The sequence below is a fragment of the Drosophila bipectinata genome, chromosome 3L (genome assembly GCF_030179905.1).
Source record: "Drosophila bipectinata strain 14024-0381.07 chromosome 3L, DbipHiC1v2, whole genome shotgun sequence".
NCBI lineage: Eukaryota > Metazoa > Arthropoda > Insecta > Diptera > Drosophilidae > Drosophila > Drosophila bipectinata.
Genome location: NC_091738.1, coordinates 13,756,766 through 13,783,811, shown reverse-complemented (window position 1 = coordinate 13,783,811; position 27,046 = coordinate 13,756,766). Strand labels below are relative to the sequence as shown.

General features: G+C 45.1%; 1 protein-coding gene across 7 annotated transcripts in view; it reads left to right on the top strand.

Annotated features, from left to right (window-relative positions):
- The window catches only part of app (Palmitoyltransferase app), a 53,656-nt gene that overhangs the window by 19,977 nt on the left and 6,633 nt on the right, over window positions 1-27,046 (top strand). For all 7 annotated transcript variants that reach the window (XM_017240793.3, XM_070279562.1, XM_017240794.3 and 4 more), the window contains 7 exons: window positions 2,599-2,643; window positions 20,286-21,623; window positions 24,381-24,541; window positions 25,182-25,366; window positions 26,449-26,560; window positions 26,632-26,786; window positions 26,875-26,996. In XM_017240793.3, coding sequence (XP_017096282.2) covers window positions 21,433-21,623; window positions 24,381-24,541; window positions 25,182-25,366; window positions 26,449-26,560; window positions 26,632-26,786; window positions 26,875-26,996 — 926 coding nt within the window. In that variant the 5' untranslated portion in view covers window positions 2,599-2,643; window positions 20,286-21,432. The remainder of the gene's footprint in view (window positions 1-2,598; window positions 2,644-20,285; window positions 21,624-24,380; window positions 24,542-25,181; window positions 25,367-26,448; window positions 26,561-26,631; window positions 26,787-26,874; window positions 26,997-27,046) is intronic.

The following is a 27,046-nucleotide window of genomic DNA, read 5'->3' as shown; positions in this document are numbered from 1 at the left end:
ATTTTTTCTTTAAACAATGGCCTGAGCATTTTTGATTGTCAAATGTTTGCAGAGATAACATTTACTTTGGAGGATTTGCAGCGAAGCGTAGGAGATGACATTCTGAAGCGAACGGCGACGGAGACGGAGCTGGCAGCGCCGTAAGCTATGAGCTTTCCCAGTTTTCCCACTTTTCTCAGCGTTTTTTCGATGGGGAGGTGGCATCAATTTGTAATGATCTTATAAGTGCTTGTATTGTGCCTTTGTCTGGTTGGAGGTGGAGGTGGAATTGGAGGTCCTCTTTCCTTCCTCGCTTCCTTCCCGTGTGCGGTTTATAAACAAATGTCTCCGGAAAGTTTCCGCCAGTCAATTAAATGGCAATTAGTAGGAAGACCTACTCCATTGTGCCGGCAAGTTTTTGGGAATCCGGGAGTCTGCCATGCTGCAAGCGGGATGCGGCATTGGGGATGGGGCATGGGGTGTGTCAAGTTCACACTACTCCGCATTTCAATTAAAATCCAATTTCCCCCGACGGAAGTGCTTAATTATTGGATATTAGCCAAGAGCTTTGCTCCGTCAAGAGGACTCTTGACACCCGACTCTGCCGCCTGACAAACAATTTCCTGATACTTGATCGATAGCTGTTGCTGCTAGCTGCTGGCTTTAATTGAAAGCCGAAGAGAGAGAGAGTCCTTTCGCCGGATATTGGCTATTGGCAGTTGCAAGATTTTTGTAGTTTTTCGATTGGACAATTACCATTTGGAAGGTGGATTGGAGAGACCTTTTAAATAGGGATTTAGTCAGGATATATCCCCCTCCACCGGATGACATATTGTTGGAAGCATGTCCTGCCGGTAAACGTGTCGGTAATACGGCTCTGCATTTTACGCTAATTGAAATCGCAATCGAATTACAGAGTCGCGACTGCGGTGGAAGGCATAAAACCCAATGAAAATATAATCACATTTATGCAGTTTTTATGCCAGCAATGTAAATATTTTCGTTGCTACAGCAAACACACACATGAACACACAAAATAACAAGAAAGGAAAGCTAACTTCGGGCGGAGCCGAAGTTTATATACCCTTGCAGTTAATACCGGATATATATCGCAAACATCGGATATAGTTGGCCGATCCTTATCTGAATAGGAATATATAATCCAATTTATTACAATACAAAATCTAAAAAAAGTCCCAAACTTCTATCTTCGAAAATACGAAAGTTGATATTTCTACCAAATACCATTTCCGATCGTTCAGTTATATGGCAGCTATGAGATATAGTCGGCCGATCCTAATGAAATTTGGTAGGTTGGATTAACTGACCAAAAATAGAATCTGTATTAAATTCCAGCTTTCTATCTTCAAACACGAAAGTTGGGTCATTTCCGATCGTTCAGTTATATGACAGCTATAGGATATAGTCGGCCGATCCTTATGAAATTTGGCATGTCGTAATGTTTTGCCAAAAATAGCTCTCATGTCAAATTTGAATTCTCTAACTCTAAAAACACCAAAGTTATACCATTTCCGATCAATCAGTTATATGGCAGCTATAGGATATAGTCGGCCGATCCGGGCCGTTCCGACTTATATACTGCGTGCAAAGGAAAGAAGGGTGTGTGCAAAGTTTCAAGACGATAGCTTCAAAACTGAGAGACTAGTTCGCGTAGAAACGGACAGACAGACAGACGGACAGACAGACGGACAGACGGACAGACGGACAGACGGACAGACGGACATGCTCATATCAACTCAGGAGGTGATCCTGATCAAGAATATATATACTTTATAGGGTCGGAGATGTCTCCTTCACTGCGTTGCACACTTTTGGACAAAATTATAATACCCTCTGCAAGGGTATAAAAAGGATACATGATGCCCATATGAATGGTGAATGAGAATTACGAGTATGACTGGCCGTCAGCGACATGGCTGAGTAACCATAACGTCACAGCCACATTCAGCTACAGATACAGATACAAATACGACAGCTGTAGCCGATACAGATACAGATACAGTTAGCTGTGGCAAGAGTGTCTGCGGCAGTTTGGCTTACTGCTGGTCCATGCCGCAGAGTCCTTTTTGGCCGTGCTCGATTCCATTTCGAGTTCATTGAATTTGCCATGATTTTCTTCTCGTTTTTTTGGTCATTGGATGGCGGATAGTGGACGCTGGATACTGGACGATGGACACTGGCCACTGGACCCCGGCTCGTGTGCATTAATAAAAGCAAAGCGTAAAATTTATGCAATCCAAATGCTCCGCTAACAGGATGTGCATAAATGTATTTTTGATATAATTGCATTTTCTGGCCCAGTAGTTCGTCGTCCCTCCCTAGCACCATCCTAGCTACCATTACGATGACCCACTGATTACGTAATTTATTAGGTTGGCCATGGCAATGGGGGGAATAATTGGTTTTTAGGTATTATTGACACCCGGACACCCAGCTGTTGCATTATTAATGCAAACTGAAGAGCCGCATTTCCGAGCGGAAGCTCCATATTCCAATGATAAATGATATGTTGTATGTACTATAAGATATAGCAATAGCTTTGTGCGTTCATGTCACGTTCCGATCATTAATTATGTGAACTCTTGTCTCTATTTGCAGTTTGGACTGGCGACTGGAAGCTGGAACTTGGCGGCCCATAAAAAGGTAAACACAAAAACAAACCCTTTTTTCGTATTTACGACCCAGGCGTGTCAAATTTGACAAGCATGGCCTCCAGACAGGCATAATCTCTTGCCGGCTTCAGGGCTGATTAGTCCAGGAGGAGGTGGAGTCCTGCCCTGCCCAGTCCTGCCTTGGTAAGCCACCGAGAAAGTAAAACTTTTAACGAAAACTGACAACCGCAATGACCAGAGTGTCATAAATCCATAAATCCATAACCGAGCGTCAACAACATCAACAAACAGTTTGGATGTATGACCTGCGACATGTGATGGCGCTTGGTAGTGCACAGAGAGAAATCGGGGGTAGGATAAATAAAAGGATAAATAAAAGTTTAATTGAGAACCTCTTTAAGGAAGTCTAACTTTGCTTTAAATTCTAGATTAGATTTTAAAGAGCTAACATTATAGATCCGTTTAGTGCCACTCCAGGCCCTTTCTTGGGAGTGTGTCAGCTTGGCGGCCAATGAACTAAATAACCCCCAATCAGGGAGCAGGCGGGACATTGCGGGGTAGCGACATCGCTAGACAGGCGGTACACGACATCATCGCGGGCCAAAAAGCTCTCATGTCAACCGCAGTCCCCGCCCCTTCCCGTTAGTAGCTGGCTGTCCTGGCAATGGATGGATGGATGTGATGGTAATGGCTCCCTGCCACTCGAATCTCGTCTCGCGTCTGCCCGATAAAATGAAGTATATCCTAGGCTGGTTGGTTGTCTGTCGGCGGCGGGGTCATGTGTGTGGCAAAAACAAAACACTTTTCAACAATATTGTTTGTGTCGGAGTTTATCGATAAGTTGTTGTCGCTTCTCCCTGAAAATCGCATCAGCAAAAAGGACGAAAATAAAAAAAAAAACAAAAAACCACGCACAGTGGCGCATAAATTAAATTTGGCGAGGATGTCGCCACGGCCGTCCGTCGTTGTCGTCGTGTAGCCATAAAAAATCATAAAAATATATTAAATTTATACGTAGTGCTTACACATAAGATCGCTATGAATTCATAAATCCTTGCCAGGCCAGGCCCCACCCCCGCCAGGGTCGGCATTTAACATTCAACATCCGGCATCCGCAACCTTACCCTCATCCGCAGTCGGAGGAACAGGGAAAGCCGTGGCCACAACCACAGCATAACATCGGCATTGACAGTTAAATGAATGACTATGGGGGCAGTGCCTATAGTCCTGGCTATAGTCCTGGAACTGAAGAGAGTCCTCCTTGAGGTCTTTAGTTCCCACTGTTCCTGTACACTCGCAGAATGGATCCTGGGCTCTGCAAGAGAAGACCTCGTCCGTGTGAAAGTTTTTCCCACTGTGTGGAAAGGTCCTGCGTGCTCCTCCGTCTTGTTTTGCTACGTTTTGTTTGCTCTGCGATATAATTTATGCAAATCTGTTAAAGTTTTGCCGTCATCGGGAAAGTTGCCGCTGTCAGTGGCTCGCTGCATAGTTTTATCCTGAGGAGCTGGAGCTGGAGCTGGAGTCTGTGCTCTGGCAAGTGCTTGGGGACCGAAGTGTATATTCAATTTTCGCTCGACTCGTACGAGACTCGGGGAATTGAATTGAACACATCAAATCTGGTATTCTGATTTTGTGGCATCTTCATGTTTTTCTCTGTGGTCACAAGCGCCAAATCGAAAAACTAACCACATTCGGTTGAAACTCTAAACTTTTCAAGTCTTCCAGTCTGGCATTTGCATAAGAAATCCTATCAAGTGGTCTTAGGTTCAAAAGTTTAATGAAAAACTTGTGCAGACTTTACATCAATGGGTATTCCGAGACTCTAAACGAAGGCTCAGCTCACAGCTCGTCCTTGTTGTTGCCGTCATTAATATAATAAATAAAATTGGATTCCCTGATCCGCGACCCATGCATATACAAGTGCGTACAATAGTTTTGCGGCTCTATCCTTGTTGCTGTTTTGACATCGTTGACATCGGCAGGAGCTGTTTTACTATCCGGGACGAGGGTCCTTGCTGGGTCTTGGGGCGGCGAGTCGGTAATGTTTTTATGCGACGGGCAGCCGTAGTTTTGCTGAATAGCTTCATATTTATGCAAAGTTATGCGGCTTAACAGATAAGTCGGCCAACTTTTCTCGTAACGTTGCCCTAGGTCCTAGATAAGGTGCGGTCCAGGATATCGGACCGGGAAGCAATCGAAGAACGTCCAACTTGATTTGCATGGATAGCAGATTGCGAGCCATGGTGTCCATGATCCATGGCATTTCCCAACTATATACATATATCCCCCTAGAGGATGGATGGGCTCAGGCCAGTAATTTATGGGCCTGTCTGCACTGCACTTTTAATTTCACATGACAAACTGCTCCTCCAAGTTCCATTCATCCCCAATGTGGGACAAACTTAGAGAGTCTCCGTTTTTTTTTGGGAAAACTTGTTCCACACTGCGTATACGCAACAAAGGAGTTGCCGCAGGCCCGCAGGACTCTCAGAGAGCTCTTCCTCCAGCATCTGCCACTCTAGCTAATTCCAAATTATATTAAAAACTTTCGGCTGTATGTTCTGCTCTGTTTGGGCTCTTTGCTTTGCATTTTCATTATCTTTTGGCCAACACAAAAGGCTGAATATGAAAAGTGGCTAACAAACTGCCAGAAGAGTCCGCGACCCAGCTAGGATCTAACGCTGTTTACATTGTCCTGCGCGCTTGTTGCTCTCGCTGGCACAAAAAATGGAGTGGGGGATGAGCTGTATTACCCTTTAGCCGGAGCCCATTAGGGAGGGCAAAGGCTCTCTGTAATTCGACACTGGGCCACAGTAATCTTCGGCATTAGTGGCAGTGCACTTCATTTGTCCGGAGGCGAGTTACTGGAGCTGCCACGTGACGCTTCGCCGCTCATTCCGTTCTCGTTTAATGCCTGCCAGCCACAGGCTCACAAACAAGGTTAAGGAAAGGATACACTAAGGGAAAGCATACCTTCCAGATTAAGAAAGTAAGTTTAGCTCAAGCCGGAAAGCCTAACATTTCTTCTAGTGCACAGAACTACGTGCCTTGCTCTCACATTGATTTTCCACCATTGTGCCGCCTCCTTCTGATTTCCTGCCCTTACCAACCCGACCCTCGTCCTGTTTGGTCGTCCTCGTCCTCGTCCTCACCTCATCCCCGCCAGCACTTGACTGACCTCTTAAATTCGTTTAATGTTTAGTTAGGTCGAGCTTAGGCCCGTGTCCTCTTCGGCTGACAGGACTCGCTGGCTGCTGGCGGCTTCCAAATTAATGGCCCACCTGAAGTGCTCTAAATTTTTCATTTTCATTTCCGTTTTCAGTGTTTTTTTTTCGTCTTTTTGTATTTTTGGAGAGCGCACATTTTCCCTAATGAGTTTCGGCCCTGCAGTTTTGTATTAAGTGTTCTCGAAATGTAATTATGCGATTTTGGGGCCGGGTGCCCTCGAAAGCAGTCATCTTTATAGACATTTATTTAATAAACTCGCATCCATGGTGCCATGAAAAATGCAATTAAATACTTTCAGCTATTAAAATAAAAACTTTCCCCCCCCAAAAAAAAAAAAATTCGGCAAGGATGCCAAAGGGTTCGGGCATTCCGCTCTGTTGCTGTTGCAGTGGCGGTCGCCCTCTGGTGTGACCTAATAAAAAAATTATGCCAAACGAAAGTGAACGCCCAATGGCAGTGGCATGGAGGCTTCGAGGGCTGGGGGCTAGGATGGAGGGTTGACCCTGCAAAAATGAAGTTTTTTTTTGCAGATTTTTATAGCCGACGGCAGCGAGGACAGGAAATGGTGGCGCAGCCATTGGCCGATATGCACACTCAGCACTTATGAGATATTAAGTTGAAAACTTTGCCCGATCTCACACCAGCTAGGCACCATGTCTTTGCCTCGTGCCTCATGCCTCATGCCACTGCCTCCTGGCCTGCCTTTCTGGTGGCCGACTCAAGTTAAATTGAGCAAAATAATGCGGTCAATTTATAACGAGCAGGCAGGCTGCCGCACCACCGGCCGATTGTGGGTGTTGCAGCGTGGCAACGAGAGAAAGGGCGGCACTGAAAGAAAATCTTTGCATATGAGTTATTCTAAGCATTTGCAATCTATGACTATATGTGATACCCGGTGCTCCTAGAGATACTTTTTATTAAAAATCATCTAGAATAAAGAATATCTCTTTTTCTCTGTGTATGCAGGATGTGCTGGCTGCCATTATAGCATGCTCAGGACCAGTGTCAGGCAGCTTAAACAAAAGGAAGTGCCCTGGCTGCTACTTTGTCAGTTTAACTTGTTGTTGGTCTTCGGCGTAGGAGGAGAAGAACCAGGGCCTCGGACTCGGACGGAAGAGAAGGCGGCGGCCAGGACATCAGTGTTCCGACTGGCTGCGGATGCACGGACTTTGTCCGTCTGGTGCTGGTGTCATTCGGCTGTCGCTTTGGTGGCACGCAAGTTTGCAAAATTATGGCATCGAGCTGCCACCCAGTCCGGCCGCCCTCCAATTTATAAGGTTAAAGCGAAATTATGACCGACCCGAACGTGACTGCAGAGGACGACCTGCTATTGAAAGTGCAAGTGACTTTCTACTTGCTATTGGCAAATGACCCAATTTATGAACCAAATTCCGGTCAGCCAAGAGCGGGGTAGCACACACACTCCCACGGATTAATTTCGTTTTCTGACATTTTGGTTTCACTATTTAATGGGCGGTCCAAAGCACGATAAAGGCATCGAAATTGATGGCAAATTAGAGGGAAATTCGATTGGCAATCGGCAATTACCGAGGGGTGGCCTGAAGTTAAGCACGAAAGTGGGTCAGCCGGGCTCTTTGAGTTTCCTGATTTGGGTTATCAGACAAAAAGGATATCCGCAGACTGTCGAAGAACCAAAAATCCCCGAGAGCAAATCACTTGAATGCATAAAGTTTCGAACACGTTGTGCAGCTCAAATTAATTACGCTTGAAATTGCAATTAATTGGTTTAAGAAGTTGCCAAGTTTATCTTAAAGTTTTTCCTGCTCGCTTAAGTGCTCTTCCAGATAAACAAAAACCCCCGAAAGTCCTGCAAGGTGTATGCGGAAGAAGGGGGGGTCTGGAAAGCAGATAACCAAAAAACTGGCAGGACCAAGAGCTTGGGGATTGGATGGGGATTCTTGGCGAAAGTAAAAACATCAACAAAAACCTGAGACAGAGACGACCGGAGAGGGTGCTGGAGAGAGTTGGCCAAAACAATGGCAATGCAGGCAGCGCGGCAATAAAAATGGCGCACAAGTTCAGCTCTCAGTTTTCTGTTTTCAGTTTTCGAAGCACGTGAGTCGAGTCCGAGGGCCTGAAATGTTTATTTGGGTCTGCCAGCCGTATGCACACTGATCTCTCTCGGTGTGTCCTGGTGTATCCTGGTGTGTGTGTGTAGGCCATTCTGCAGCACAGGGGAAAAACAACAGCAATAATAACAATAACACCAACAGCAGAATCAGCAGCAGCAGCTACGACAACGACTCTGTCACAGTAACCTAGATAGCTCCACAAAATTTCACCCAAAATGTGCCACTTTCGCTTTGACCCAGAGCCGTGGCAACGAAGGGCGGCCATCCATGCAGCCAGTCATCCACCCCTCCAGTCATCCAACCATCCAGCCATCCACCCATGCTGCCTTCATTCCTTCCAGCCAGCCAGTCATCCAGTCAGCCAACTGCAACTGCAGCGCCTCCCAGCGTTTGAGGGTCAATGTAGAGCACACTGTGAGAAAAAGGACGTCTTCTAGGTTAGCTAGACTTGAGGAGGAGTAAAGGTCCTTTAAAGGAACGCTTTCCACAGTGCATAAGATTAGGATTTTAAAGGAATTCCATTCTTGTACTTAGCTTTTAAAATAAAATAATTGCAAACCAGACATCACACTCTTGAAAATATTCATATAATTTTTGAAGAGTGGACCTTGAGCCAAAAGAGGTCCTGGGGGTGGGTGGGTGCTGGGTTGCAAGAGGACGACCGTAAGCCGTATAAGAAATCATGCCTGAAATATTGCGCTCGTATGTTGCGGTTAAAGTGCAGCAGCCTAGCCGGCAGGCCATGCAACCAAATTGCATCCATGCGTCACACCAACACAGGCGACAGTCCCCACGGATGGGTGCGTGTGTGTGTGTGAGTGAGAGATAGTGTGGGTAAATGTGTAAAACATGCAACGCTGTCTTGTCTGGAACTTGCTGCCTTTGCCCCTGACAAATGGTTTGATTTTAAGCTTAAGTCAACACACATGAACCCCTACACCAGTGATGCTAAGGACTAAGGACCTTTTAAATTAAAATATTTAATATTTAAAAACTATTAAAGACCATGAACTAAATTATAAAATAATCATAAAATGATTATATGCCTAAGAGGGTCAAAACCGGCAACATTGGCGACCTAACTTAACCCCAACCCTGGTGGCCGTGCCGCATTTTAAACATGCCACCTTGGGGAAATTTTCAAAATGACAGCAATTTATTTAGACGTCGACAAACGGCGTGTGTGTGTGTGGCACACTCGCTAGCGAGTGGGTTTGTGGTCAGAAAGGATTGCAGCCCAAAATTGTCCAAAATGGCCCAATGGCAAATATTTAACTTTGACCGAATTCGCATTGTTGACATTCGCCGCGCTAACAAATTTCGATGTCAAAGGCGCGTGTTTACGCATAAATAGCTACCCCAAACCTCGTTTGAACTCTCACTCCGACATCCTGTCCAGGCGTTTTGGCCAATTTTCGAGGCTCGGGCGCCAAAAGGATCCGAATTAATTATGCAAAATGCGACCTAATCCAACAAAGACAAACCCAGCCGGATTCCCTCATATTCGTGGCTCGCGCTGACTTAACCTTTCCTGATGGCCTTATAAACGTGCTAAAAATAAACAATTTAAGCCACCATTGGGTTCGGGTCTGTTGCGTGTCCTGCGACCGTTTTGTGCCCTCGTCCTCGTGGCCCTTGACGTGTAAATATTTTATGCTATTTCGGTGACCCTAAGGGTTCGGCTGACTGGCGGCTCTTGATTTGGGTTTGGCAATTAGCGCTGCCTTTTGGCCTTTTCGCCCAGCCCTTGGCTGCTAAAATGTATTAATCTAATGGCTTGCCTTGGCTCTTGATGGGATGTCTGTAAAACCTTTTATTGCCCTTCGATTGGCAACTTTTGAATTTCTTCTCAACTTAAATGACTTTGCAATCCTTTGGCTCTTAAACTTTGTTGATTGGCGCGAAGTACAGCTGGAGTAATTGGCACTGAGTTCAGATATCCTTGGCACTGACCAAACTCAAAGTCAGCAAAGGCCAGAGATCAACTCGGGAGTGCGGACTTGCCCATAGTCACTTTCAATCGGCTGTCAATCGTCGCCAGTCGCCGGTCAGTGGCCAAAATGTCATGTGTAGCACCGCAAAATTGCCAAAAAGGTCCTGTGGGGTCGACCCCCCTTCCATCTACCTCCTAGACTGAAACCACACGGCATATGAGTGTGGAGCTCAAAGAGTTGAGTTTTGGGGAATCCCAGTTCTCTTTGCACTTCGCCCACATCACTTTTGGTCACTCCCGTGTCCGTCTGTCCGTCTGTCCGCCCGCCCATCTGTCCTTGCTGTCCGCACACAAATGAGTCAACAGTTTGTGGCCACCGTGGGAAATAGTCGGACCCTCGATATTTGAATGCACTGAGCAAAAAAGGACATCACTGAGTTGAAAAAATTTAAACTTCAAATATTTGAAATATTTTCTATTCCTTCTCCCTTTAAGGATAATGCATATCCTTTAATAAAAACTCAAGAATTTTGCGCGAGTGCCTCGCAGTTTGGCTCTTGGAATCGGAATCCTTGCCGATTGGCTCGAGTCGACTTGACGCCTGAAAGTATGCAACGCAACGCGTTTGGCCCAACTCCAAGGCATAAAAGGGGGCGGCAGCAGGCTAATGGGGGCGGTGCTGCATGCCCACTCCGACATGCAGTCGTGCTGAATTTATTGTGTTTGTTGTGCGAAATTAAATAAAAATTGAATTATGTTTATATCCGCCAGTTGCTGTTATTGTTGGCTCTATAATAACGCTCTTTGTTTGCCCTCCTCGAGTGTGTGCCCCGACTCTTCCGACTGCCTGGCTGTCTGTCTGTCCGACTGTCCGTCGCTCTGTCTTTCCGTCTATATAGCAATGTCTCCATGATCTCTGTCGTTACGTTTCAGCCGCCGTCGTTCTCCTAACCCCCGGACGTCTGTTTTCCATTTTGCATAATAAATTGCATTTTCCATGCCAGTGACTCGCCCGCCGTCGCGCTTCCTCCGTGCCGCGTCCTCTGTGTTTGTTTGGCTGAGTGTCGTCGCCGCCCAGATTTCCACCAGCCCCCACTCCCTGATTTTCCTCCACTGCCATGCAGTTTTTCCTCATTTTCCCCCGCCTGCATTGGAGTCGTATTTGCCGTGCTTTTCCCATCTCCACTGCCCTGCTCTTTTTTACAGCGCCTGTGAACGCGGTTTTGCATTAATCTCATTTCATTGCCCCGGCTTGTTCTACAACCTGCCAGGAGGAGTGAGTCCTGCCCTGCACAGGGAAATAAAATTAGTTTTCTGTGTGCATTTTTTATTTGGTTTTTAAAAACACCCAACTACGTATTAAATACGCCGTGCATCCCTTTGAGTTTTTTAATCAAAAGAGTACTAGCTGCAGGCGAACATTATGGATTCTTTTGAGGTTTATTTCTGATGTCACAGGATGTTGTATTACTCCTTAAAGGACATTTAAATTCCCATATTTAATAAAAAAAAAAAAACAGATAACAAGAAAAAGTCGTTTCCGATTTTATGAGCCATTTGATGTTATTTTTTTTTCTTTATGTGCCATCCCCTGTCATACCTTGTTGCAAGGATGCGGGCATAGCACCACTGATTCGTCCGGAGCACAGCTGCTTCCGCTTGTACGCGCTAAATCAATTTGCTGTTTAAGCTCTGCCAGCTGTCGGCGGTTTGGAGCACCTTTTTGGCTTTCGCATCCACCAGCGCCAGTCAAAGGGAAAATGGGTGCTAGGCTCCTTTCTATCTGCCTTCCCGCCTTTCCCTGGCATGCTGCCGTTAAGTGATTTTCACGAGTTTAACGAAGTGGTTTCAGCCCCGCCTTCTTCGTCCTTTTAAGCCAGCTGGCACAAAGGAAAAGAAGTCCACAATAACAACAATAACCAAACAAGGAGGCGAGGGCCACGCCGCTTCCTTTTTTTGCGCCTTTGACTCATCCTGCAGCACAACGAACAGGAAAAAAAGGACTCCTCTTTACTACACTCTCTTTTCGGGGGTATTTTCAGCTTGTTTGCAAAATGTAATTACGCATACGCTTATGTACGTTGATTCGAGACAGCACATATGCAAAAATAAAATCTAGAATACCCTTTGAGGGGTTTACTTTTCTCTTCGAGGATGCATGAAAAGTTTCTCTTGCAAAATATTACGTATACGCCATGGATGACGGGCATTTGGGGTAACTAAAATTAAAGTTATTTTAGGTTTAAAGGCTTAAAAGCAATACAATTTAATCATTTTAAGCTAAAGGTTGGTTAAGTTAGGAAAGTTTTTAAAATATTATGTATACGCCATGTTGAGCGTCACTTAGACTTGAAGTTCTTGAGAGCATCTCCAATTCGTCTATCGTAGCTCCTCGAAAAAACAATAGATTTTTGAGTGTTGCGACTTTGTTCTACAATTTTATTGCGCGAATTTCGCGAAAAAACAAAAAAACCCAACAACAACAACATCAGCAACAATAAAAAGCCGCGCCAGCAACAGTGCACTATGGGGTTTTTGAGCTGTTTTTGTGGCATTAATTAATAACTCGGTCAGTTTTGGAGATATCGACATGAAACTTTACCAATCGTTATTATTTGATCCTAGGCACATATAGTATGAAAATCGTTCGGATCAGGAAACTATATCCTATAGCTCCCATAGGAACGATTTGGTAAAAGTAAAGATAAATTAATGAAATTTAAGGAGCTGATATTTGTTGCTATTTTAATACGATTTAGCAATTTTGAACCAAATCGGACAACGCTTTCCCTGAAAACTGTTAGTTTAAAATACCGGATTTCAGTGTTCTTCCATACAAATGCATATAAAAGTTGAAAAAGAAAAATTCCTTCATACAGTAGTACTAATCTTATTATTCTTTTTTTTCATTTTCTATAATATATCAATATTATCTAAAAAAAACAAGCTGGAATCGTTAAATTCGTCATCTTCGAGACAAACATTATTTTCGTATTCGTACGAAAGCATCTCAATTACCTCAATTGGAAGTAAAAGACTCTTAAGTTTTTTATGCATCTCGATAAATTAAGGACGAAATAATTGGATCTGATGTATCCATAGCTCTGTTGAACACATCAGCGATGGAATGTAATCGGTAGTGTTTTCTTGAATGGTGACGCCTGTCTGATTTATACAGCTTGTTTCAGGACTCAGACGCTTCTTCTCCAAAATAGCCGACTGAAAGCACCGTATTTTCCATTAAAAACTGGTGGCTTTTTTTTCAAAAAGGCAGTATCCACATTGTTATTTGCATGGCGTTAAAAAAAACATTGTACAGCCATTTGATGCTCAGCCCGGCCCCTTTCGCTGTTCCAAGCAGCGACCAAGTCGGCTTTTGGAGAAAGTGAGGTTATCTAGGAAAAATTCAAATTGCACCAATAGTGGAGAAAAGTGCACAATAAGACTAACAGCCTTTGCTCAGTATTGACAACGCTACAACATACACTTGGACGCATTGAAAACTTTCTAGTCCTTCTATTTCAAAACTCTTCCCAAAGTTGAAATTTGTTTCCCAAAATTCAGCTTAAGGTGCATCTATAAAATGACAAAATTTTAGTATAGACACGCACAATTTAAACAGTTAATACATTTAACATGTAGTACAAACCTGTGAAATCAGTTTCCATTACTATTTTTCTTTTTAAATGGAGTTTTAAACAAATAATCTAATTTCACAAATCACTATGTGAAAATTGCAAACTTAGCGCACGTGCTTTCGGATGCAACAGCTGACTTTGCAGCTGTTATGCTAGCATATGGTGCTAATAATTAATATTTTGAGTATGAGGCATAATAGTTTGATGTTTTCTTAATACATTCCCATTAATTTTTTTTAAATCAGAGAACTTTCAAAAAATGATTAAATGCCACATAAAGTGGTCAAAAACCCCATAGTGCAGTGGCATCATAACAAATGGAGCTCGCTTCAAAGAGTTGCCCTTTTTTTGTCTGTTCACGTCACACCCCTTGCTGCCACGCCCCCTTCCACCCATTTTTTTGATGCGCACATTTGAGCAATTTCAGCGGGCTGCTCCTGTTTGTTTATTCTGCTGCGGCGGCTGGGTGTATGTGAGTGTAAGTGTAAGTGTGTGTGCGGCGCGTGTCAAAATTGGTTAAACGTGAGTGGCTTTCACTTTGCCACTAGCCAGTTGGCCGGGCCAAAAAGATCCCCCAGAGCTGGAGTGGATTTCGGGTGCGAAAACCAGGTCCAAAGGTTGGCACCGCCGTCCGTTTAGGGAAATTAGCTGCGTTTGCCATTGGCCCTCTGCCTTCGGGATATCCCGACTCCCTGGCTGACTGACTGGCCATAAATCATTCCTTGCAAGGGGAGCCGAGTGTTGATGGTGGTCGGAGAGGAGCTCAAGAGCCGGTTCGCTCACGGGCTTAATCAAGCAAATGGCCAGCACAAATCGGGAGCTCGTTTATTTTAAGCTGCCTCATAAGCAAGTCTAATTTTCTGCCATTCCGGTGAGTTATTGTTTGCGGTCCTTGGTCCTTGTAGGGGTCTAGCAGCTAATGCAGGTTAAGTGGAAAAGCACTTGTTTACACGATTGGTGGCTTCCTGGTAACATAAATATTTACAAAGAACGGTTATTCCAGGTTGGTTGAGTCATAAAGTTGAAAGTACTGGTTAATAATTCAATTAATACAGTGAGTAATTGTTAAAACACTCTATAAAATCCTGGCAAATTGGCTCACCATGTGCCCATGTTTAAGCCGATGGCCTTTTCTAAACGCTGGCATGAAGGAGCTTATTCCGCCTGCAAATGCAGATGTTGCTGATGTTGAAGCGACTAAACAAAAGCTGTCAACAACAAGTTGCCGGACAAAAGGCGCCGCTGTCCGCTGCACATGCTCCGTCTCTGGGCTTTTGTGTGGGTCCTGGCAATCCCAGCCAGCCGAGCCGGCAGTCCAGCATTCCAGCAATCCGACAATCCAACAATCCGACCATCCGGCATTGGCCAAAACGGCAAACTAGCAGCCGGGCAGGCAGGAGAACAATCGCTCCGGACTTGTATGGGTAACGCTTGACAAATAGCGCCTGGTTGGTCGCAGCTGGTGGCGCATTCCCCCGGACAGATGTTCCTGTCACTCCGTCCGTGTCCCCTATACGTATCCGTGTCTGTGTCTGAATCTGTATCTGTATCTGTACTTGAAGCCATGTGTCTATGGGAGTGCAGCGTGGCGCTCATAAAACTAAATTTCTAAACAATCTGCGTTTGGCAATCTTATGCGCTGCGCAACTTTATTGAAATGTTTGGCAGTTTTTCGTGTCCTACTCAATTTGTGTCAAGCAGCAGAAGAGGCAGTGGAAGAGGGGTAGCGGCTGTCTGTGTTGCAATTTTGATTTTCCAATTTTCCGTAGCATACTTTTTTGGGCCAGACCCTGTCATGTGCATGTAAAGAGCAAATTTGTCCTGTTTGTACCGAACAAAAAAAAATATGTGGCATGAACTCAGTAATGACGAGACTATTTTCATTATAAACGAAGACGATTTCCCCAGCGTTTGGCAATTGGATTGAGATTGAAATTCAATTGGATCATAATTCAAATTTGCCACCAAAAGTAGCCCCCGGGATTTGGGCTCTGGAGCGTAAAGCGAGCGGGCCAATAACACGAACTTTTCGCTTGTGATGCGATGCGAAATCGAAGATAAATAAAAGCTTCGAATAAGCAATAATAATCCCTCCCCCAATCCCTCCCAATAAAAGGGAAAGCAGCAGGGCGTGCGGACTAGATAAGGACTAGAGGAGGGCCAGGCCAAAGTAAACATTTGTACATAATATAAATCGTTTCGGGGGTCCGTTTCCTTATCGGGCAACTGTTTCTCATTTATACATCATAAGCAGTTTGCAAGAGGGCGTTCCAGGGCGTTCTTCTCGGGTGCAAAAATATGTTTTTCTCCGATTCAGGCTTAGTCATAAAGATTCTGTTATCTGGTATCTGTAATCGGGTCTGCCCCATTATTCGCACATGAATAAAGCATTTGTATTTGTATTTTTTTTTTGCTTGTGGATTTATGAATCAATATTCCAGATGAGAAGTGCAAATAAAAAGGGGGCGTAGGACCATGGGGAGGGAGAACAAATGCTGCTTTTAATTGTCGACAGAGCGACTAAGTGATTGTCGTATGGCCATTGTCTTGGGGCAGGTTTACTGGGGCAGGTTGTGGTTATCGTTATTTATACTATTTCTGCTGCAACTGTGCAAACATAGCTAGTGGCAAACAGCAACCAGCAAATAGCAAGTGACAGGTTGCAAGTGGCAAATGGAAAAGCAAACGACAATTAATTCGACCGATGGCCGCATCTAAGTCGACTTTGGACAAATAAAAAAAAAAAAACATTTGAAAAAGCAAATGCTGAGTCAGTTCATCAGTCAGAAGCGAAAACTAAGCTCAAACTGAATCTGAAACAAAAATAGAAATGGAAACGGAAAACAGGAATTGAAATAAAAATACTAGAAGACAAACAGAAATCACTGAAAAGGGGAAACAAACAAAATACACAACGCTCGCAGTTGCAGGAGCAGCAAATGGAAAACAAAAGCAAAAGTTGGCATCTGCCAAATGGACAGGAATTTATAAATTAAACCAAAACAATGAGCAAAGATTAACAACAGTTAACAAGGACACACACCAGGACACACACCACGTGGAAACTCACGTTTCGACAACAATGGCGGCGATAGTTTGTTTTTCCCGAATATTTGTTTCTCTAAGGGCACTGCCAAAAATACCTCTAGCAAGGACTATACTACGACTAAAAAATACCCTTCAAATTGCAAATATTTCTCTCAGTGCGCATAGTAAAATGTAGGAGAGTCCTGTAGATGGCGGCGACTTTTGGCGACGACGGCGACTGTAAATGTGACGGCAACAATTACGCCGATAGAAGTAGAGAGAAAAGCTAACACACTAACACAAACACAATCACAGACCCAGACACACACAAACCCCCTAGCCGACATGTGTGTGTGCGTGGCTCGCTTTGTTGCCATAACGGAAATGGACGCCATGTCGGTTGTTTGAGGAAATGTTCGTGTAACTGTAACGGCAGCTCCGAGAAATTGTGTTTGTATTTCGCTCGGCGATTACTCTACAGGACCATATATGCGGTCTATTAGTTGGGCGGCTCGGGCCTTTTTATACCCTCGGAGAGGGTATTATATTTGGGAAGATAAACCCATCACTGTGGACCCTATGGAAGAAAATCCCATTTTCAAAGGATCCCATCCGAAAAATGTACAAAAAATCTAAAAAATATTTTGTCACAGGATTTTGATGCAGAATGGTGGAGAATCGATCCATAAATCGTTTAAGGTACTCCGCTTGATAATCCGATGAGAATTGGGGAAGAAATAGCCATCACAGAGAGCCATATAGGGGACTATATATAACTATCGGAAATGGCCCTACTAATGTTGGAACTTTTTCCAAAATTTGTATTATAAGAAATAATATTTATAATGAAACTCCGATGGCCAACTTTATCCGACATTTGCAGTCTACTACCCATCTGATTCTAGGGTATATCAACTTCGGCTCCACCTGAGCTATCCTTTCTTGTTGAAAATTATTTGTGATTGAAGCGAGAAAGAGCAGATTGAATGCCATTGTTAACTTGGCCATTTGCAATTACTTCCCTGTCCGCTCCATTCAAATGCAAAGTTAATGGGACTCTGATGGCGAAATTATGGCATCAACGTGGCATTTAATTAAAAGTTGTTGTTTAGTTTCTGAATTCTAAATCAGAATCTGAAACAGCCAATGAAATACCACACATTCCTATCGACACAAATGTTGTTGCACTTTCACGTCCCAGGACCTCAATCTGCCTACTGTGGACGCAATGACATCTCCTGGTGTAAGCTGGAGTAACCGAACCCCCGACAAATATATGTCTTTCCGGATCTCCGAACCCACTCACTGCTTACTCACTATTCATATGCAGTCCGGCCCTTGTGATATGAGAGTGTGTCTGCCCGTTTGTTTGGCTGTTTGTTTGCTGAACGAGTGGGCGTGTGAATGCAGGCGGGGGTCGAGGCGGTGGCAGGGGGCGTTTTGCGTAAATGAATGATCCCGGGCGAGTCGAGTCGAACTGAGCCGACCTCTACACAGGGAGAATCCAAGGGACTATCTTAGGTTATGCAAAGTAGTAAACTATGATGGATAACATGGCGTATACTTAATATTTAGATACTAAGAAGATAGAGTAGAAACTAAATAAAAGACTTTTATTGTAAATTTGATTAAAAATATATTAAATTAAATATATTTAGTTGAAAAACCTATATTTTTATCCAAAAATTTAAACCTTAAACCTGAAAATGTCTTCGATCTCTGATCCCATTAGTTTCTCTGCATGACTTGAACCCGGCGTCATGGCATCGCTTCTGTGCACGCATGGCTGCCGGAGCACTTGCCACACCACCTCCCCGTAGCCACGCCCCTCTTGAATTCCGAGTGTGCTCGCCATGCATGCGTATGAGTAACGAGAGTGAGAGTGTGGGTGGGTGGCTTCCAGTGAGTGGGTGGCTCGCTGGCTGGCATGCCGGCGTGTTAGTGGCAGTTGTGGCGGCGGTCGAGAGCCCTGCTCTTCAAGTGTTTGATGTATTACAAAATACGTATTACGTATACGCAGTGTAGCCGCTGCCTACAATTACAATGCCAAGTGTCAGTTAGGTACTTCCCACTCTCTCTCTCTAGCTCTGGCTCTTAGTTAGGATGACTAAGCGTTTACACGAAAGTAAGTTCTTGTTCAATTTAAGTTTCTGTTTAGTTTTAGTAAGTTGGCAATGAATATTTACAAGCCAGCTTAAAGTTTAGGGCCTGATAGTCTGATGAGAATACATGAGCTGTGCTGCATAAACTTTGCATATTTAAGTTTGGTGCATTATAATAATAACGCTTATAGTTGACTTTGTTTTGCTTTGCTCCCAGCATATTGATAATATATGCCACATATGTGTACTGCCAGATATTGGACGATACTAGAGGGTCTCTTGCACTTTCACTTTTGCCTCACAGCACTAGAGAAGTATGCCGTAAGTGGCCATTTATTTACATATTTTGCGTTGAAGTGGCACACTTCAAAGTTGGCCCTCCTCGGCTGTTGTTCTTTCAGTGTTTTTGTTGCTGTCGCTACTTTATGGTTATTGTTTTGCCAGAGACCCTGCCGGGCCACTGCTGCCTGCTGCCGTGGTACTTTGCGTCATTTCAGGCAATTTATGAGTTTATTGAACAGCTAGAGCAGCGCTTGTGTGCCTTTAATTGGCACTTCTTGGCGCATGTCATCAGCTGCCGTTAATGTTAACAGTAATTGGGTACCGAAACCCATTCCCACCTCCACCCTAAATGCTGGCGTTTAACCATTTTCATGCAAAATGAATGCAAATAATCGGATGGCTGGCTGGCTGTCAGGCCGTGCAGCAGTGTATTAGGAGAGTCGTTGGTATAATTGCAACACGATTTGCATAAACATTGCCACCGCCTGAGAAAAGCAACCTCCACGGCATCTGCCTGCCACACGGACCCTTTAAAATGGGCGGCGTGTGGCCAATTAACGCAAATTGCGAATGCGAATGCAAAACGTTGTTTTTGTGCCATTGCCGGTTTGTAGTGGTGTGTGTGTCTGCTGAATTATTGCCTTCCTACGCGTCTGTTTGGCTTAGATAACGGGTTCTGGTTCTAGTTCTGGTTCTGGTTCTGCATCCCAGGCGGCGCCAAAGAGAAATAACTTCCTGTCGCCGTGGCGGCCCACACTGCGTATGAGCAACTTGATTAGCGTCAATTAGTTGCCAAAAAGCCGCGAATTAGCTCATTTCTGCTGTGAATAATTTGAATACCAGCTGTGTGTTAGTTCTTAATCCTTAAGTAGCTTTATTTTAAGCAGATATATGAGACATTTTGGGGATTTCATTTAATCAAAAATAGTAAAGAAGGCTTACAGCCACTAGAAAACATCTCAATAATCTTAAGCAGATGTATTTTTGGATATTCATCTTCTAAATAGGTTTGCAATCAATTAGGATTATAAGGCCATCAAAATACCTATCAAATGAAATACGAAAATATTTCAATAAAAAACTGAAAAGCCATAATGCCTCGATTTTGCGGTAATAAAAAATAGAGTGATAAAATTTATCTTATAAATTTAGCCATTTGGCCAACTGACAATACTCAGGCGATGCGATTAAAATTCGATAATAAAGCCGGCATAAAGGAAGGAAAAGGAATCCTTTCAAAGGAACTTTTCCGCTTTGCTATCTCGCCTGTCGGCGCCCGCACAAAAGTTCTTAATCAAAATAACTTAATGATTATATTTGCTTGCAATTCCACAGTTGCTCACTCCTTTTCTCATTCTTCTCCTCCGCAGGACATCCCCTCCTTGGCACTTAACTAAGCCGGTGCCCAGCCAGAACTGAAACTCAAACTGAAACTCAAACCAAACCCGACCAATTCGACGCCGACGCCAATTTTAACTACAGTCGTCGGTGGCGCCAGCAGCGAATAGCGAATAATTGAATCATAAAGGACGAAGGACGGGCCACCGATTCAGAGCAGGAGCAGGAGCAGCCAGCCAGCCAGGATCAACAAAGCCGAGCAAATAATTGCTGTATAGAACGCGAAACGTGGTCCAGCGTGTCCCGCCCATTCCGGAGGACTGAAAAGGCGGGCAGGCGGTAGGCAGGCAGGCGGGCAGCTGTAGGGAAATGAGAGCCGTCCTGCTTTAATTAAAGGCGCCTCGTTTTCGGGACGGGGGCGTGGCCCGTGCTCAGTGCAATAAAAGGAGCATATTGAAACGCAATGTGGCTGTGGATGCCGCGGACCGTGGACAACGCAACAAAGTGGACGAAATTGCTTTTGGAAGAACACGATAGCACGAGAGGGGCTGGCATTAATTTTGATTAAAACTCACCTGGAGCCTTGGCATTGTATTAGACCTAAAAGTTTCCGGTACGTGCAGCAAATTGTTGCAAACTTTAGGCCCTTCAAGGAGATCCTTTGCGGTGGTGTGCATGAAATTCCAGCCACCGAATAGCAAACAGGAGCTGAAGCAGAAGCCGAAGCAGAAGGCATCTTGTGGTAGTCGGTTTTGCGTGCCGCAGGCATTGCAACAGCTACACATGAACACGTCCCTGTGACAGGAGGAGAACGTGGAGCGAGGAGAGCAAGAGTGCGAGAGGAGAGAGGGGGCACAGGACCCTGTCAGGGGACCCCAGGAAAACGGCATAATTTCGTTAACTGCAGCCGGGTGAACTGTCGCCTGCAAAACAGCATTCAACCCACCATCACATCACCAGCACCACCACCACCACCAACACTAGCACCACCATCTCCACCCAAAGAACACCCCCACAACCAGCCAACACATCAGCAGCAGTCCCGTCATCGCTGTCACAGTCAGCACTGTCAAGGAGAAGGCACAGAGGAAGAAACCCGAGGAAGAAACAGGACCCAACCCTGAGCGTCCACACCCAACCGTATCCCCAACCCATTCCCCAGGACCCAGGACCGCCCCGATGAATCTGCTGTGCTGCTGTTGTTGCAGTAACATGGCACCAAACCAGCGCGTCACACGCAAATGGGAACTGTTTGCCGGACGCAATAAATTCTACTGCGATGGATTGCTAATGTCCGCACCCCACACGGGCGTCTTCTACTTGACGTGCATCCTGATCACCGGCACCAGTGCGCTCTTCTTTGCCTTTGAGTAAGTATTCGTCCTGTTGTCATTATCCTCCATTTGTCCAAAGGGCACTGAGAAAAAAGAAAGCAGGACAAAGGTGGGTCCTGGATACTTTAGACTATTCTAGTTTCTATTTAAATTATGGGACCTAATTAGTGTTCTAATCCGAAAAGGTACATCTACCTACATGTTCAAACTGCATCCATTGGGTTTTCAGATTTTCTTGCCGTGTCCTTTTTTAGTTGCATTGTGCAAAATGTATACGTTGCTAATTAAGCATTGCCCGGGAACCCCATCCGGAGCACCCCGCCCCACCTGGCTCATGCTTGATTTCCAATTACGCCCACATTAATGGTCTCCTCTCGGATTTCAGCGGGTGCAGGTCGTGTCCGAGTCCGGGTCCGGGTCCGATTTCATTCTGTCTATCCCGGCATCCCATCCTCTCATCCGTCCCAGCCCATCCGTATCCAATGGCATGTAATTATTGCTGTGCAACGTGGCGTATGCGTTATGCTTTGTCTGGCAAAGGATGCCTCCTTCGCTCAAGCTGCTGGCTGGCTGGCTGACTGGCTACTTTTTCCCTCCAACTGGAAATGGAAATCCCTTGAATTACGGCTATCCGAGGGGAGACAAATAGTTTCAGCTTTTGATTTGTCAATCTGTCCGATTGCCCTGTGGCATTCAAATATGTCCTCGGCTCTCCGGCCGTGGCAGGCCACAGGAATTTTAACCCCACCACTGCGAGGGTCCTATTTAAAACAAAATTTTCATTTCGAATTTGCTCATCCGACCCACATTTCCATTTCCTGATTACATGGCGATTGGCTGGCATGGCCCACACTCGCCTATTAAACTTTGATGTCCTTTAATGGAAATTTAAAGTTTTAAATAATGAATATGAAGGAACTTCTCCTGGGTAGCTGACATACTCTAAGTTCTTTTTTTTTTGGGGAAAAATAAGTCGTCACAAAAAGGTTTTCTGTTTCTTTGTAAAAGAGGATTATAGAACTGGGAAAAAAGTGCAGTTCCTTCAATTGGAAACTGTTCGCCCCAAAGGAGGGAAAGTGAAGTTCCCTTTGAAAGTTTGCGAGGCACCCCATCACGTGGCCCCAATAATAATAATAACGTCCGCCCGATTTGGTCCGTATTGAAACTAAATAAACATCTGAGAGGCAGGCTGTGGGCTGTGGCGTGGCGGGCTGCTGTCTGTATGTGGGATATGGAAAACCCACAAACGTTAAACTGGATTCAATTTAGTTGCACGTGGGCATTGCCGAAATAACGCATACGTCACGTAGTGCAAATAGAAACGAAACAGGATGTTAAAGCTGCAGCCCATTCACCACTGACAGCGCGATTAGACAAAATTATGCTCAACATTTTCTGCACGAAATCATTTCAGCACCACCCGTAGGTGGGTGGTTCAAGTGGATGCAGGGATGCAGGGCATGTGTGGCTGTGCTTCTGCCACAAAGAAATTGAAATTCCCATGCCCAAGAACCGCCTGGATGGTAGCTTGTACGTACAGCTGGCTCCTACTGCGATCCAAATTTATTCGCCGCTGAAAAGCGGCTCCAGCGCGATTTTATTTTCATTGCTTGCTTTACATTAGCGCACAGTCGAGTGGAAGCCGGGAGGCAGGGGCCGTGATGCCAGGATATAGGATATAGGATACACGAGGCAAGGCGCCCGCACTATAGATGGGCATTACAATATCTGCAATGCCTTTGAGTGTTCGCACAGTTATTCCGGCACACATCCTCCGACATGCACAGGCCAAAAATCTACTTTATTTTCAATACAAATATATTCATAAAGTAGAGGTTTTTTTTGGTGAAAAAATTAAGGAAACTATCTGTATTTTTTAAAATCCCCTAAAAGGTAATCAAATCTTCTATATTTCAGTTTTGTATTCCCAGAGATTCTTTATCTGTAGGCTGCCTGGGGATGTGTGGGAAACTCAAATTGTGTTTCGTTCGACGCTCCCCGGCAATGCAAATCGCTAAAAGGTAGCACAATGCATTCGGGGCCCGCTCTTCCTTTTCCCATTTTCTATTTTCTATTTTCCATTTCTATGGCATTGTCAGCGATTTGCCAGCTGAATGCTGAAAAGCATTTTTTGAATGCATTCCTATTTAAGCCTTGGCTCTGGGGCCAGGGGGAAACCGGCTTCGGCTTCGGTGTTGTCATGACAAATGTATTTAACTATTTTCGGTCGGTTCTGCTGACTGTCCCCCGAAATAATGATGCCTATATGGCTGTGCCCATCCGCCCCGCCCCAGGGACTTGTCACACATAATTGTCACTGAGCTCTCCGGGTCCTTTGTGAGTTGACAGCAAGTGAAAGTTGGATTCTGAATGCAGGATGGATGCTCCTGCTATTCACAAATCGCTGGCACGCATCGGGCATTAAGTAACAATGCCGGCCAGGGCCTCCCTCGCCACTGACAGGCCTCTGGGACACGCGTTCATGTTACATTTCAGGGGAGTGAGCACCCACATTTGGGGCACTGCCAAATCACAGAGGAGGCTCGCAGTCCATGAATGCGGGATCCATGACGAGCCCTTGATGTTGGGAATTAGGTCTCAATCGCAGTTAAGTACGAGGCGTTAAATCGCTAATTGGAAGCCCATTAAATCAAAGTGTAGTTGACGCAAAGTTTGATCATCGAACTGTAACTTATTGGAAACAATATGAAAACCAAATCATGGCCAGATGTTGCCGCAAAGACAGAACCCCATTATATTAATGATATACTCCTCCCTTTCATTTCATTTCAGCTGCCCATTCCTGGCGGAGCGCATCAATCCGGTCATTCCCATTGTGGGAGCGGTTCTCTACTTCTTCACGATGAGCTCCTTGCTGCGCACAACCTTCACGGATCCGGGCGTCATACCGCGAGCCTCAAATGATGAGGCCGCCTATATCGAAAAGCAAATTGGTACGTTATCCTTGCAGGCCGTCCACTTCCACTACCTCCACACCCAAAAAGGAAAAGGAAATGTGGCCAAGGTCGTTTGCCTGTTGCCTGAGAACGCGAATATCCTTCTCGTTCTCATTCTCATTTGGCTCCTCTGCGTGATGCCACACCCCCAGACAAACACCCGCCCTTGCAAACACACAGCCACACCAGCCATTCGTATATATTTGTTTTCACTTCATTAAGTTTGTGTGTGGCTGGGTGGCTCAGCGGTTGGGTGGCTCGGCGGTTGGGTGGCTCAGGGTGGTGGGAAAACGCAGAGGAACACGTAACGTAAAAAGTAATGAGCGTGGCATGACATAGAATGAAAAAAAAAAAATAAGAAAAAAAATAAAAGTATAGAATAAAATGCGCTGGCGAAAAAAATTTCATATCCGCATAAAAATCATCAAAGCGAACGCTCACTAATGAGTTGCTGTTGTTGCCTTTGTATAAAATATTTAAAATGAGAAAACTTTTGCTCTCTCTCTCCTCCGCTGCTCCTACCGTGTCAACAACGCTCCTGCCATCGTCCTGTCGATCCTGCTAATGCTGATGCTGCACTTCCTATGCGGCTCATGTGGCTCCTGTGGGTCCTGCGGCACTGGTTTCAACTCAACAGAGGTGCCAAACTCGTTGAACAGCCCCACATATCGACCGCCACCGAGGACCAAGGAGGTCCTCGTCAAAGGACAGACGGTCAAGCTGAAATACTGCTTCACCTGCAAAATCTTCCGGCCGCCGAGGGCCTCGCACTGCAGCTTGTGCGACAACTGCGTGGACCGATTCGATCACCACTGTCCCTGGGTGAGTATCCTGGCCGGGTTCGGGTCCTTGACTGCGAGGAGGCGGCGCCTCGTTAGCGCAATTTTAATCACCTACCCAGCAGTCACTCGGTGGCATGTCCCCAATGCCCATCACCCATCCATCCATCCAACTATCCTCCAAACTGGATGACATTGAGCCGAGCGCACCGCATTAGGCGGAGGCGGCGGCGGAAAGTGGGCCACAAAAACCAAACTTGCAACCTGCCGCCTGTAGCTTGCAGCTTGTTGGGGCGAGCTGACTTTAACCCAATTCCAGCGGCAACCGCTGAGGTTGCTAATTTTTTAGCAAAAATAATTTCAGACCAGCAAGCCGCACGTCACGTTCAAAAAAGCGCACTCGGACTCCTTCCAATCCTTTCCCTTTCCCGGCTTTCTGTATTTTTTTTTCACTTCTTTTTTTTTTGAGAGAGAGGATTCCCCTCGAGCCACACGCTGATGCAACAAGATGTGGCAGCATCAAGACTAACAAAAAAAAAAAAACACTATACTGACACATACACTTATCCTGGTAGGATAATAGGCTTTGGGAGCTTTTTTTTGGACTGGTCTTAACTAATCACTTATTTCCTGGAGATGGTTGGACTTTAAGAAGGTCAACAACTAAAATTTTATGAGAAATAATAAAAAATAACCCTCTGGAAATAAAATACCTAGAGTATTACCCTTGCTGGCTAGTCCTCACGAAAGTCGCCTCCTTTCAGTGGTACTGTCATGCCTTTGCCATCGTCCTTTTTCATTTACTTGAGCTTGGGCGTAATTTAAACCCCGAAGGAGCGAAAGCACCACCCAATCTCTGTTGGCGGCTTCAAGGTCGTCTTGGTCCTTATTTTTTTTGGGAGGGGCTTGGACGAATTTAAAAGGGTTTTCGAATAGCGGGTGGAATGAAGGCATTTTGGGGTCGTGATGTTCGTGTTGCCACACATTGGGTGAAAATGCAATTAACCTTATTATGTTAGGGGGGGAACAAAGATTTGTTAACTGACTTTATTTCCGGGCTGGCTTGTGGCTTTATGGCCACATAACCCCGTTAACGATTGTCTCTCTTTTCATTTTCACTTTCAGGTGGGAAACTGCGTGGGAAAGCGGAACTATCGGTTCTTTTATTTGTTTCTAGTCTCATTGGCATTTTTAGCTGTATTTATATTCTCGTGCTCTGTGACGCATTTAGTTTTATGTGAGTAGAGAGCAGTCTGGGATGCCCAATTCTGTCCAGGATGAGTTATATGTGTTCTTATTGTTCCCCAGTAATGAAAACCGAGCAGGAGGTCTTCGAAGTAATCAAGAAGGCGCCCTTCACTGTGATTGTTGTGTTTATTTGCTTCTTCTCGATATGGTCCGTGATCGGCCTGGCCGGCTTCCACACCTATCTGACGACGAGCGATCAGACAACCAACGAGGATGTGAGTATAAGGATTATAAGACAGCAAGCGAAGATGCTCCTTCTAGTAATACAGTAACTAATCCTGATAAGCTATCTCTCACCAACAGCTCAAGGGATCCTTCTCCTCCAAAGGTGGACCCCGCACCCAAAATCCCTATTCGCGGGGCAACATCTGCCTGAACTGCTGTCACATACTGTGCGGACCCATGACGCCCTCGCTGATCGACAGGTGAGTAGCTGGAGAGTCCCAAGAGCTGAGACCAAAAGTATACCTTGGAT